The 14,413-nt window shown below is 43.2% G+C and overlaps 1 protein-coding gene across 1 annotated transcript in view; it reads right to left on the bottom strand.

Annotated features, from left to right (window-relative positions):
* kcnt1b (potassium sodium-activated channel subfamily T member 1b) overlaps positions 1 to 10,471 on the bottom strand; it is a 47,602-nt gene extending 37,131 nt beyond the window's left edge. The window contains exons 1-3 of the mRNA XM_076270263.1: positions 10,090 to 10,471; positions 8,978 to 9,026; positions 8,274 to 8,444 (exon numbers count right to left, since the gene is read on the bottom strand). Of these exons, the coding sequence (XP_076126378.1) occupies positions 8,274 to 8,444; positions 8,978 to 9,026; positions 10,090 to 10,120 (251 nt within the window). The 5' untranslated portion in view covers positions 10,121 to 10,471. The remainder of the gene's footprint in view (positions 1 to 8,273; positions 8,445 to 8,977; positions 9,027 to 10,089) is intronic.
* Positions 10,472 to 14,413: the final 3,942 nt, after the last annotated feature.

Below are 14,413 nucleotides of genomic sequence, written 5' to 3'. Positions count from 1 at the left end.
CTTGTATTTCTGCACAGAACCACTCACATGAAGTGGAAAAAATAGGCGTCCATTTTATTCTCTAGCTGGGTCGCAGTTGAGTGTGCTAAAAGGCAATAACCCCTTAAATTAGAACTTCTGGCAAGTTTTGTGCAAATAAATGACAGATTGATATACAGTAACCATCAACACATTTAAGGCATCTTGCTGTGAAAAAAGATGGCAATTGCAAAGCATGATTATCACATATAACGTGACCCGTGTTATTTGAATGAGGGGCCCCATTTAGATATCAGGGTGAATAATATAACCTATGTTATATGATTGAGGGGCCCTATTAGGACATATCACATAACATAACCTTTGTTAAGTAAGTATAAGTATACTCTTTTGATCCCGTGAGGGAAATTTGGTCTCTGCATTTATCCCACTCCGTGAATTAGTGAAACACACTCAGCACACAGTGAACACACAGTGAGGTAAAGCACACACTATTACCGGCGCAGTGAGCTGCCTACTACAACAGCGGCGCTCGGGGAGCATGGGGTTAGGTGCCTTGCCGTTCCTACTGGTCGGGGTTCGAACCGGCAACCCTCCGGTTACAAGTCCAAAGTGCTAACCAGAAGGCCACGGCTGCTGCTACAGCGTACAATGGAGGGAGCAGGAAGAGTGAGAAGAGTAAGAATTAGAGGAGGCCGAAGAATAGGACATGGAGGTGAAGAAGTAGGAGGAAGAGGACGACAAGGAGGTGAAGTTAGAGGAAGAGGACAAGGGGGGGAAGAGGAAGGGGAAGAAGAGTAAGAAACAGAATTACTGATGACATCAGAGCTACAATAGTGGACCATGTAATCAACCACGGAATGACCCTGAGGGAAGCCTGAGGGAACGGGTTCAGCCTAACTTGAACTGAAATGTTTCCATAGGCTGCTTTGGTCCGCAACTGGTTTACAGGTCACCCACTTTTCACTGTACTCAACCTCCCCTCATACTCTCCATTCTTGAATCCAATTGAAGAGTTCTTCTTTGCCTGGCGCTGGAAGGTCTATGACCGTCATCTCCATCAATGCATAGCCCTTTTACAGGCAATGGAGGAGGCATGTGGGGATATTGACCAGGCATCATGTCAGGCCTGGATACGGCATTCCAGAAGATATTTTCCCCGGTGCCTTGGACTAGAGGATATTGCATGTGATTTAGACGGAATTTTGAGAGAGACGACACGATGTAGACGAATAGAAATTACTATTTTGTGTTTTGACTTGGAAAAACACACTTGTGTGTAAATAAACACCAATACTTGAAGTTTGGATCCCTGTATCTTTACAGAACTATGACAAAAGTATAACCTCAAACTAACATAGCCTACCATGTGCACAGAGAAAGCAAAAGCCAGATGTGTTTTTTATTCATACCATGTAGTTGGCACATTGTGTGCTTACTATTGTGATGGCTTGTGTTTACTGTTTGATACGAAAACACCATTTTTACGAAGGTGTGAAGAGTTAAGCAAGGTGTGTTAGCTTTTTCAAGAGAACTACAATGTTTGGTGAAAGGTTTTCCTATTTGTGTGTAGAGTTTTGCAAATAGCCAATAGTTACAAAAAATGTGCTTAAGCAATCAGAAAAAAACTGTAACTAATTATAACATGTTGTATGGTATAGTACGGTAACTAATACTAGAGTAAATTTTAGTAGAAAATCAACCATACAATATTGAAATGCAATCCAGAATACCTTTTGATGTCATGCATATCAATATAATAAAGAACATCCTGTTAGGATCAATAAAATACATTGTATAATTTCTCTGCCTGTGGTTTACAGACAGTAAAGAAGTGTTTGACTGAAAGAAATATGCTTTGTATAGTTTATATAGAAGCTAATGACTTAATTTCCTTTGGCTAAGCACCATGATCTGTACATACGTACGTACATACATACATACATATAGTCAGTCTGCACATACACACTGTCTCAAACAAACACCTAATCTCATCTGTCAGCTCCATCTACAAAGAGCCAATTGCAGTAAGGGCAAAACAAAAACAAGGCACAGCTGGGCGTAGGCCATTCCCATCTTTTTCACAATGAATTAAAGCTAAGGCCCTACTATTCAACTCATTCCAAAGTGCCAGCTGCCTAACATAAATCCACTTTCTCAGGTGCAGACATAATTTGAATATTTGTGTGTGTGTGTATGTGTGTTTCTGTGTGTGTGTGTGTATCTGTGTCTGTGTGTCTGTGCCTGTGTGAAGTGTGTGTGTGTGTGTATCTGTGCCTGTGTGAAGTGTGTGTGTGTGTGTGCGCGTGTGTGTGTGTGTGTATCTGTGTCTGTGTGTCTGTGCCTGTGTAAAGTGTGTGTATGTGTGTGTGTTTGGTGGGGTTATTTGCATTCTAGGCAGGTGGAGCACAGGAAACACCCTGGGGAGCAAAACACCAGAGCCGTCTGCGAAGCACTTGACTCCCGGTGCTGTTCAGAGGACAGGAAGCAGGGGGAGCCCTCAGGGTTATCCAGAGGGCATATGGGACATGGAGGATCTGCCATACACATGAATGCTGTGTTTATGGGCAGCGGTGGCGCAGGAGGTAGAGGTAGTCGTTGGGCAACTAGGAAGCTGCCAGTTTGAGCCTGGCTCCTTCAGCAAGACACTGAACCCCAAACTGCTTCCGATGTACACGGTTGGCACCTTACATGGCAGCCTCTGCCATCGATGTATGTGTGTGTGTGTGTGTGTGTGTGTGTGTGTGAATAGGTGAATGTGAGGCATGAAATTGTAAAGCGGTTTGAGTGCTCAGAGTAGTAGAAAAGCGCATTTTAAATGCAATTAATTTACCATTGATCACTAACACTACACTCTCATCCAAAAAGCTGCGTATTGACAAGGCAATATTGTACCGGTATTTTTTTTTTTATCTAAAAAACTCATAGAATAACAAACACCCATAAAACTGCATGCATAAAACATAACTATATACTGTGCCAACTTCATACATGTAAAAAATAGTTAATTTCATGCAATCAAAACAGTGTGATCTGCATTTACAAGTCCCTATAATATCCCACAGCTTAGCACTATGCTTTATGCCTCACCCTACCAGCCAAGTTACAGGAGCGCTAGTCACCAGACGGAGCTATTACTCAGTCAGTAAGGTAGCATCAATTCACCAGTAAATATAGCTCACGGTGACCTTGCTCATATGTGACTTTTAGTAAGGCAGTCAGGACACCCTGATTGCAGTGGAGTGCAGGTGTGCAGAGCAGCATGATGCTGACCACGGCTGCACCCTGCACCACCACCACCATCCCCCTGGCTGGAGGCCAGATGCGCCTGCCTGCCTGCCTGGTGTGGGGGACCAGTGGGGAGGTGACAGGTGGCCTCCCGGCTGGGCGTTGAAGGTCCCCTGCCGCCAGCCAGACTTGTAGTGGAGCATGAACCTGAGCGGTCCGGCCAAGCACTTCCCGGACGTCATCATATCCCAGCAATCCCCGCAGCTTCGACCAGTGGCACGCCGCACTATCGATGCCAAGAGCGTGCGGTGAATAAGGAGGGCCATTAGATAATCATGAGCAAGGTTTTATTTAGCAACCTGAGAACTCCATCTCAAGTCATTCAAATGACAATGATCTTATTTCATAGTTAGAACATCAAATGAGCCTTCATTTGTATAATGTAATAACTTACTCTCTATGGGAGTATCCTGATGTTTGCCATGTCTTCTTGGTTTATCTATTCTGACTTGGATGTGTGTGCGGGTGTCATCACACTGAAACTCTTGTAATAAAGCTTTTATATGCCAGGACCACTAGGCAATATACAATGACAATGTGCAGTGGCATGCTGAACAATGCTAACAATAGTGTCTAAATATCAAACACTGAGGGAGGAACATTCATTGCATGTCATTTTGATTTTAACAGCCTGAAATGTCTTGACTTACCACCAGGAGAACAATTAGACTAATTCTTGCAAATGCAAAAGTTTAAAAGTATCTTTCGGTATGGGGTTGATTGCACCCTCAAGATTTTCTGTTGTTCAGTTTACAGGAAATGAGCTGACATACTCATGACTAGGGTGTGCATGAGTGTATGTGTGTGTGCGTGTGTGTGTGTGTGTGTGCGTGTGTGTGTGTGTGTGTGTGTGTGTGTGTGTGTGTGTGGCTGTGTGGGTGTGTGTGTGTGGGTGGCATCCCTTTGCAACTCATGCCATAAAGCGATGCCTGGCTTCCTGTGTGCAGCAGCCTCTGATAGGCACATCATCTGAGGCCTCTAGCCCCTGCTGTACCTGCTGCCCTCTCACTCTGTTCTCGCCCTGTTCTCGACTCATCCTGCCACAGCTGAGAGGGTTCCATTTTAACCGGTGCTGTTCAGACGCCAGGCTTTTTGCTTGTGGTCATCTATCTTGTCTCCAGCAGATCATCGCCTCAAGTGAAAAACGTTTTGTCTTTTCCCTGATGTCATTTTCATTACAGTGGGCTGTTAAAGCGATCAATACCAAAGAGCACGTTTTTTTTATTTATTTTTTTTTAAAGGAAGCTGCATTATGCAACATGTCATTGAGCTCTCAGCAGTTAGCTTTTCATTATCTGAAGGTTCATCTTAAATTCATGAATACATTTAAAACAAAGTACAATGCGACTCATATGTGAGAGGGTTCACTTGTCACGCGTTTAGCAAAACAACATGAAAATCCCCATGGAACAATGAGCTCACGTCATTAAATCTCTAATGCTGATTTAATTTCGGAACAACACTGGAGAAGCAATCAAGTGGCATGAAGCCGCTTGCTGCTTTTCTTGGGGTTGTTGCTACGCAGAACACTTCTTGCCCACATATTTTGAGGAGAGTAATTGCCTCTCATTCTTCTGTCCCACGAGAGGGAGGTCTGTAACCTGCCGATCCTTAAGAGGGCTATTATCCTACACACTAAAGTACCATACTCCTACAAGTGTGTCCCCACACCGCTGATCACAGACAAGCAATCACCAGAACACACACACAGCAGCAGGAGCAGTGATTGCAGGGGCAGACCGAGGCAGATCTGTTCCTTGTTTATTTACAGTTTAAGCTGAAAGTCTGGAGTCATGCTGCTCTTTTATATATGGAGAACTCAACAAATGCTGTCTTTTTGAAACTGCTTTGATATAGAAAAGTCTTGTGATTTATCTTTTGTTGACAACTCCTGGCTAAGGAAAGCACTGCCTTTTGGAAGGGTGTTACTGGCACCATGCTCCTTCAGGGGAGCAGCAGGAAACTTAATTTCAATAATGGGGAGGCAGAGTTTTTGACAGGGCATCAATCCCCCCCCCCCCCCCCAACCCCGGCTCATTAGGAGCTTATTAGAAACAGCAGGGCTGCATGCATTCATTTAATTGTCAAGACAGCCCAGTGCATCCATTTGTTACAGTGCCCTGGGCAACTGACTGTGTTGCAGTCGTGCGGCAACAACTGACGAGAGAAGAGTGCGGACATGTGAATGTCATGAGTGCACGCTTATGTGACTCCACATGAGTTACCTCTGCATGTGCATCATGACTCACACTAGGTTGTTACAGAAATTATTTTGTTCCCTCTTGCACTGCTTTTATTATTATTATTTTTTTTCCGACTTGTTGGACGAGCTGTGTAAAATATATGCGTGGAGGCTCGCTCGAAGCATCCAGCAGCACACACACGCCCACCCACTCACTCACTCTGCACCGGTGACTAATCTCGACTATAGTCTAGACTACAATAGGCGGCAGGGGCAGCCTGCGAGGCAGGCCAGTGTCAATACGCCGTTCTCTCGTCTGACAGCTGTACCATGGCTAGAGCAGTCATTATTTCCCAGGGACAGGCAGAACTGCCATAGAGCAAAAAGGAAACTGGTTATTGTCCACTGGAAGATGAGGGAGAAGAAAACAGCTCAGAACAATGTGCTGAAGGACATGTCTCTTTGTGTGTCTTCCATCATGCCAAAAAGCTCATCTATTGTGCTCATCATTGCATGGCCATGATACAGAGTTCACAGTACTTCTGTGCCTTGAGGGAACATTATCAACATTCTTCCTGTTGACGGTACAATTCATTTAACGGAATGTATCCGGATATTTGTGTCAGTCAGATGGAAATTATTTGTGCCTGCTGACCAATGATATGCTGCTTACATGCATGAGTAAAAACATGCATGAGTAAAAACATGCATGAGTAAAAACATTGTTTTTTTGTTTTTTTCACTGCTCAGAGCAAAGAGAGAGAGAGAGAGAGAGTGGGTGAGTGTGTCTGTGTGTGTGTGTGAGAGAGATAGAGAGAGAGGGAGAGTGTGTAAGTGTGTGAGTGTGTGTGGAGGGGCAAACAGAAAAATTGAAAGGGAATGTGGAGAAAAAAGAGGGAGAGGGAGAGCGAGGGAACATTAATCTGTGAGGCCCTCGTAATGATCCTCTTAGCACCTAGCCGCCCACGCACCCACACACACAGACGCACTCATGCCTGTCTGTTGGGAGGTCCTTGTTGGAGTATTAAATGGTGAACACGGATGATGTCCTACTTGTCAGAAATTCCATTTATAATTGGCGACATCCAAAGGCAAACAAGGCAAACCAGTTTCCAGTCTAACAAACAAACAAACTGGCCGACAAAAAATTTGCCGCTTTAACCATGCTTTGGAATAAGCAATGCAAAACAAAGAGTTTTCTCTTTTTTCTCAATTTCAAAGCAACAACTAATCATTAAAATTTAAGACCAACTGTCGCTAAGCAGCTGAAGCCTGACATTAGCAACTCTCAGCAAAGCCCCAAGTCCTACCAATTCCCAAGGAAGAACCATTCTGCTGAGATAGGCACTTTCACTGTTCTACAAAGCAGGCCAAGGGGAGAAGCTGGTCACACAATATCCTCCTCTACAGAACAGCCAATACAGAACACGCATATGTGTGTACATTCAAAGGACACTATGAACAGCCACTTAAGCACAATTTAAAACCTTTTTACATGATGCTACTGCGTCTTGTGCCAGAAATAATGACAAGGATTAAATCTGTACCCAACACGACTGCATCTCTAGCTCACTCATATGTGGGCAGTGAGCTGCATCCGCGGCCACCCATTATTAACCTGCAGCGAGGCAGTGGCAGACGGCAACAGCAGCAGCAGCAGCACTGGAGGACTGTGCAGTTGGACTCGCTTTCCACTCATGCCCTACAGCATACAGCACACAACACACGAACACATCATAAAAGCACTCCTGTGCAAATAGGAACGCACACTGTCACAAGTATTTATGCCGGCAATAGCAAGGCTGTCAGAGAGTATTCACATTGGAACGGGCATTTACGTCCTAACACATACTCAGAGAGGTTTTATGGTGTCCACCACCATCAGAGGCAGAAGGGCTTTTGTCAGGGATGCTCCTCCTTTTGCAGGGTGTTTACGTATGCTGGCTTATGCAAAATGTCTTTCGAAAAGAAACAGAATGAATATTAAACATTTGTTATCGTATCCTCCAGTTTCACACGATGATTTAGCTGACTTGAGCTGTCTTCAAAGCTGTGCCATTAACCGCTCATTGTCACCCACCACCCTGCTGAAATACAAATTAGCACCCTACATGGAGGTTTTTGATCATCTAAGAATAGCTGCACATTATTATGTTTGACAGAAGCTTTCCACATTCATGGTCATATGTTGGGACAGAGTAACATGATACATTTATAAACATCAACCTTATTTTAACTAATAATAATAATAGTAATGATGAACTCATTGTGGCTACTGAATACATGTTTTGTGGTGTGTTCTGCCATGTACTATGTATTCTACATACAGATAGTATGGGATTATAAACACTGAAGAAATACACTGCCAACCAGAATGGCTGCCGAAACGTAAACCTTATACATATACGGAGGTAGGCTATATCTCTTGTACATGTCAAGCCACAGTCAAGCTAGTGAGTATCAGCCAGCGGAATATCTAGAGATACACGTGAATGACAACCACAGTAGTCCTCACCAGGGATGCTCAAACCCACATCTGCCTTGTTGTTACCACACATCAGCATATTAAACCAACACAATAAGTATTCAAACTTGTACAGCCTCTACACCACTCAAACATCTATGGCCTTGGGGTATTCAGGACTCAGCCTCATTCAGACAAAGCAGTGCTACTATTGAATTGCGTGTTCAGTGGCAATACAGTACAGTAGACAGCTCTTCCAGCCGTCAGTATATATGGCCGTGCTAAGAGCTGTTCAGCAAGGGAGAGAGAGAGAGAGAGAAAAAAAAAAGAAAGAGAGAGTGAGTAAACGTAAGCCTATACCTGTCTTCGCTCTGGAAGGACTGGTCTCCGAGCAACAGGTCCCTGAATCTGTAGCGTGGAGGCAGAGGGGGCACCCCCGACTCCCCGTCGCCAATCTTGAGGTTGCTGATGTCCAGGATCACCCCCGTGCTGCCCCCACTGGTCTTCTTTTGGACAGACTCCGTGGAGCCCCTGCAGGGGATGGAAGGGAGTGGGGTGGTGGGGGGGGGGGGGGGCAGAGGCCGTTATTTACGATAAGCCACCACCACTGCTTCTCAATCAAAACTTTTCATTTGCTCCTCGTGGTCTTGTTGGTTATAAAGCTGCTCACACTGTAATGTCCATTTTAAACTGAATCTATTTTCCACCAAAGATAATATGAAATTAACCACACACATTTATTGCTTTTCTGCACACATTCAATTCGCCAAATCAATGTTAATACACATATCAAGTCACTGCAATACTGTGTGCATGCGTGCATTATATAAGCGCAGTTCTGCTACACTGCCTAAGCCCATCCCTGGAGAAGTGATATCACAGGCACTGCACTCAGTGTGGCACTGTGCTCCCACTAAATTCATCCTGCTAATTAAATTCTACATCCTCCATGCCTTGGACCTCTACTGTATGTCTGTTAAACAGAAGTCTGTTGAAATACTGAGGAGATGCTCATGACCGCACACTGTGTAGCCCACGATCGTGGGCGTGTGTGTTTGTTTTACCTGTCACCAGTGGAACTGGGGGACTGTTGGGGAAGTGCCGTGGCTGTGTCTATAGGGCAGCGTTTGGGAGGAAGAGTGAAGGAAGAGTGCTCAACAGTAATATCAGAGGTTCATTTGCACCTGAACACTTCCAGTTAGTTCACATGACAGCAGTTGTTAGTACAGCACATTGCAACAGTTTTGACAGTATAGCAATAGAAGTGTTGTTGTTGTTTTTTTCAGATAAAAGGCACACAGTCATGCATCAATCTATTTTTATTTAGAACTTCCACCTGAAAGTTCAAATCATGTATTAATGACTGTTATGATATCTAAGCTGCTCTGTCGTTCTGCATCAGTTGCTGAGGTTTAAGTGCGCCTGCAGATGAAGGCCCTAAGCTCCCATTTATCTTAGGAGTCTTCACACAGCCGTCACAAGCCTGGCCAGCCCAGTCGGTGAGCTGTTTCCCAAAAAAACTGTCTTGACATTTAAATGCATAATTTACTGACGCTGGCAAAGCAGCTCGGCTGGGCTCTGTGAGCGGGTAGGGGAAAGCAGAAGAGTTCCAATGTAGCTGGCAAATCCCGATAATCTATGTGAAAGCGAGTTTGAAAAGGCTCGTGCACACAGAGATAGGATAATAAGAAAACTGCAGGCGCTTTCCTGTGCTTCTAGCCAAGAGTAGCCTAATCAGTGGTCATTTCGAGTGATCATTCCATTACCGGGAAATTGTTTCAAATGGGGTGACGTTTGCAATTAGCGCAGCGAGACTTAAATGTCTTCCCATTGTTGTCCTTCTGTATATTCTAGAGTCTAGACCTTTAATGTCAATATTATTATGTTGACATTGATCTGTTTTCTAACAGAACACTTGGAAATATGTCATGTCCTCAAGTGAGTTACAGTAACACTGAGATTCAGAATTATCTCCTGGGAGGGAAAGGAAAAGAGCAGTCGAAAAAATATCAAAACACCGATTTCAGTATCAAAACAAATCTTTTTTTGTTCAGGATGCAATGACGCTACCGCTAGAACAGATCTTGAAATAACAGCCCGACTTACAATAACGACTAGAAGACTGTAGAAGACCGTATTTTGTTGATATGAATGCCAAACATGTAATATCCCTTACCTGGTTGTGTGTGAACGTGAAGTCCCATCATTGTAAATGTATGTCTTGTTTCTGACAGACTCGTCGCACATGTTTCTTATCCCCACAACCCAGTCACCGTTGAAGGCTTCCTACTGTAGCGTCCTCTTGTAAACTCCATCCTCCTTGGACAATTGCATGAAAGATGAAGGTCGCCATACCTCCACAAGCTCCACAATGTATTCCAAGGGGGTGAGACGAAACTTCCTTATGTCACCGCAGCAGCTAGGTTTAATTTAGTACTGGTTTACTTTCAGTCTGATATTCATGCTCCCTGTTCTGTTCTGTCACTTCTGGAACTCAACATTTGCGCTTACAGAGACGCGCTCTACCCCTGCGACAAGGTTCGGCACTCTGAGGTAACAGCTTCCTGGAAAATGAACGTAGACCCCGACGACTATAAACAGCGCGGCACTATATTCTGAGCGGTGGCCGACCCTTTATCCTCCGCAGTCATTAGAGCACAGTGGCCGTGGGTGAAAGTCTGTATGTAGACATGCTGACCACATTGATGCTCTTGGTTGGTGGACATGCGCACACAGCCACTCTGGCAGAAAATTAACATGACGCCATCGCGGTTATGATGTGCACAGTGGTTGCTCAGGTGCTCGCCTCATAGTGGGATATGTAGCCTATGTGGGGACAGATGTGTTCCCAGGGGAGAAATGGTATCCTTAAAATGACCGCCCCCCTCTCTCTCTTCAAAGAAACTGACTGTAATTGGCCAAATCTTCTGATATCATAGGTTGGTTGGGTTAGGTACCAGAAGATAAAGTAGTGTGTTGTGGTGACAGTGTTGACACAACCTTTTGTAGTCAGCTGTGTATTCTCAGTAAAATGCAGTGGATGTAATAGCAATGTGACAACCATTTTTTATCTTCTTTTGTCTTGACACAAAAAAACAGAAATGTGGTGCCTTCAGATTTCTGCTTGTTGTAGCAGAGTAGTAGTAGAAGTAAGTGGCACTTAAGTGAGTGTTCTGGTGCATAATGGCATAGTGCATAGTGCCATGCATCACCCAGTGCTACTCATTAGAGGTGGTTAGTGAGGTACCCCCTTTGGGTACGCTTTGGGTGCCTTGAAAAGCACTGTATAAATACAATATGTTGTTGTTGTTGTTGTTGTTGTTGTTGTTACTATGAACATGTAATAAGACAACAATGTCATACATAAAGCATTTTATTTATTTAATATACATTTACTTACACAAAAAGTATATCAAAACTATTAAAGTACATGCTTTGTGTTTTGCCTGTATCTATGCAAACATTTTAGCTTTGGATATTTGCATTACACATACTTATTGACATTGCTTTGACATTGTCTACCCGTATAAAGCAAAGTATATGCCAAAAATGCTTGTCATCTTGTCAATGATGAGTGTCATCTTGACAATAAATAGTTCATAGTACATTCAAAGTTTTGCTCACTGGTTACATTTTTGGCAGCTCCTGTCAAAAATTGTGAACCGAGTGCAATTACAGAGCACAGCCTCAAAAGTGCGACCATGGCTAAATGTCCCAGTGGGGTTTTAGGTGATGGACAGGAGAGGAAACAGCTTAAGTCAGTAACTGTCAGATTGAATGGCATCAGGTTGATGGTTCAATGTGTAAAGGGAATGTCCAATGGTGATTACTCAGTATCACACCGTGAGGTGCAGGTGTTAAAAGTGAAATGGGTCCAGATGGTTTGTGTGATATGACTCATATAAGAAGTCAGATAGGGTTCCCAGGTGTTGGTATTGCATCTAATTATAAATGAAAGCCTTATGAATAGTGTTGCTTCTTAGCTGATATTGCATAACGGATTGTGTATTTTTCAAGTTCACTTTTTAATCCTTTTTGTCATTTTATAGAATGTCTACTGCAGCAATATTCGAGAGCCTTAGAGACAGTGTGAACTGCTGAAAACTTTCTCTTGACATTTGGTGCTTTATGTTATATGATAAGAATATGGATTGAAACAGCCCAATTTTTGTACACTTCAACCTAACTGTAGCAGTATTTTCAATTCCCCTTTCTCTCAAGACAGCTAAGCATTTACAGTATATTCAAATCATCATGCGTTAGAATATGTGGATATTGTCACTCTCCTTGAAAATAACATAGGCAGTTTCACACACCCAGTCGAATAGGACACAGCTGAGAGATATAAAGTGCTCTCTGATACAGTAGATGGGCCTGTTGTTCACAAAGGCAAAGATCCATCATATCAAATAGCACCTCTCCTGGTTAGACCTTTTCATTACTGATGCTTATACTTTGAGATGACAGGTGCTCTACTGTTAGTAATATCCTGCTGTCCCCAGTATGAAACATTCATAAAATCTAGATTGTAAACCCATCAAAAAGCAAAAACATGGAGAATTATATCTGTTTTTAGTGTTAAAATCTTTAAATATAAACATGGGGTATTTTAGTCCCTAAACATTCAGATTTTAGTTTCACAACTGTGATGGTGATGTTTTCTTATACTCAGAATTATATTTGGAAAGACACTGTCCTCCACAATGACATCACGAGTGTTTCACATTTGCTCTGTCCGTGAGAAGTGTCAAGGTTGGATCACTGCTTGTTCATCTCTGGCTGAGCTTTTTGCCGTTGGTCTGCTCTGTGAGACATTCCTGTGGCCCCTTTCCCACAGAGAGAGTTCCCGTTATGGCAGGGTTATATTTTTGGATCTTTTTTGTGTGTGTGGTGCGGGTGGGGGTGATTGGGAGGGTGGTTGTGGGTCTGTTATTGTGGGGATGGAGTTCACATTTATAAATTATGTCAGTCAGAAATTTACAGCGTTTCATGAAACCCCCACCACTGCAAACATCCTCATCAATAATCTGTGTGAAAGCAGTTTGTTATTGTTCTTCTTACTGGCATTAGGTAATTAGAATGTGTCTTCAATACATATTCACTAAGTATAGGAATACATGATAATCCCACACATTTAGAGAGAGGACCTTGTGACTTTACAGTAATGCAGGATAAGAACATTTATCATGACAAAAAGCACAACAATTACTTAATGCACTCTAGTCCATTATTGCCACCACCATGAACTCCTATTGAGGACAGAGAGCCAAGAGGTTTTGGAGCAGATGCATGAATAATTAGTGTAGAAGAGGCAGGGCCCTCTCTCCAAGCTGTCAGGCTCTCGGGTGTCACCTTGATGTGAGCGCTTCACTTGTGAGAGAAGATCAACAACCGGGAGGCATGTCAGGCAACACTGAGCCAACCGCACAAGAGAGGAGTATACTTTTAAAAAGACGCACTAGGTAAGACGTTCAGGTTATTATGGTTATTTGAAGTAATAGTGACAGTTGTAGACTGTTGTGAACAGTTGACAAGTTGCTATTAAATATTAGGGAAAAGGTGATGCAGTGTATGTACATTCAAAGGGCTACAAAATGGAGTGTAGGACTTTTTATCCATCCTGTTAACATCCATGTGGAGGGCAAACGAACGCTGGGAAAGTTTTCCTTAACCTTTTCCATCAACACTACAGTATACAACACTGATGTCTGAAGCAAAAGCAACAGACATTCTATCCTGATGCTATCTGTGTGTGTGTAATGGTCTCTGTAATTTAATAGGCTATATTTATAGCTCATGGCAAGGTACATTCAACACTGAACAAAGTGTTGTTTTGATTTTATCTTTTATAAAATACAGATTTTGTCAATGCTGGCCAGAAAATGAGTCCTTTCTCTGACCAAATCTGATAGAGACCTGCCGTAATGCATAATGCATTTTCCACTGGATACTGTACCTGTTTGCTGCCTGCTTCTTGCCTTCTGTTGCCATTGGACAACCCTGTGGCACAACTGCCAATCCATTATTATGTTACAGATCATGTTTTTTGTTGGCTGTTAATGACATAAACTGTTGAACAAGTTCTTTCCATTCGTCTGGGTGATAAAGGAACAGTGATGGACTCCTCTCAGAAAAGGCCATTAAGAAGATCCAGAAGTTATAGCCTGAATCTCCACCTGGATCCATTTCTCAAACAGCATCACATTCGAGGCAAAGACATGGAGGTAGGTAGTGTGGAAACTCAACTCCAGATGTTCAACCAGAGCTGAATGTCATTCCCATGATTTTTGTTTACATTGGGACACACAATACTTTATCACCAGTTATTTTGGAAAATATAATGGGAAAAGATCTCTTGTTAATTCAATCGGGGTCAGTCACCAGGAAGACCATAGAGTCACTTGAGAAAAGGCATCTAAAATTGTGGTCATTCAGGGGGGCGCTGTGGCGCCCGTACGGGGTCAAGTCTCCTTTCCCGATCCCACACCTTCTCTCTCTCC

Source organism: Alosa pseudoharengus, unplaced genomic scaffold, assembly GCF_046254945.1.
Source record: "Alosa pseudoharengus isolate Yale_2024_CS ecotype anadromous, Long Island Sound unplaced genomic scaffold, YU_APseudo_1.1 YU_APseudo_1.1_scf_6, whole genome shotgun sequence".
Taxonomy (NCBI): domain Eukaryota; kingdom Metazoa; phylum Chordata; class Actinopteri; order Clupeiformes; family Clupeidae; genus Alosa; species Alosa pseudoharengus.
Note: the sequence above shows the minus strand (reverse complement) of the source record. Positions and strands in the feature narration are given on the sequence as shown.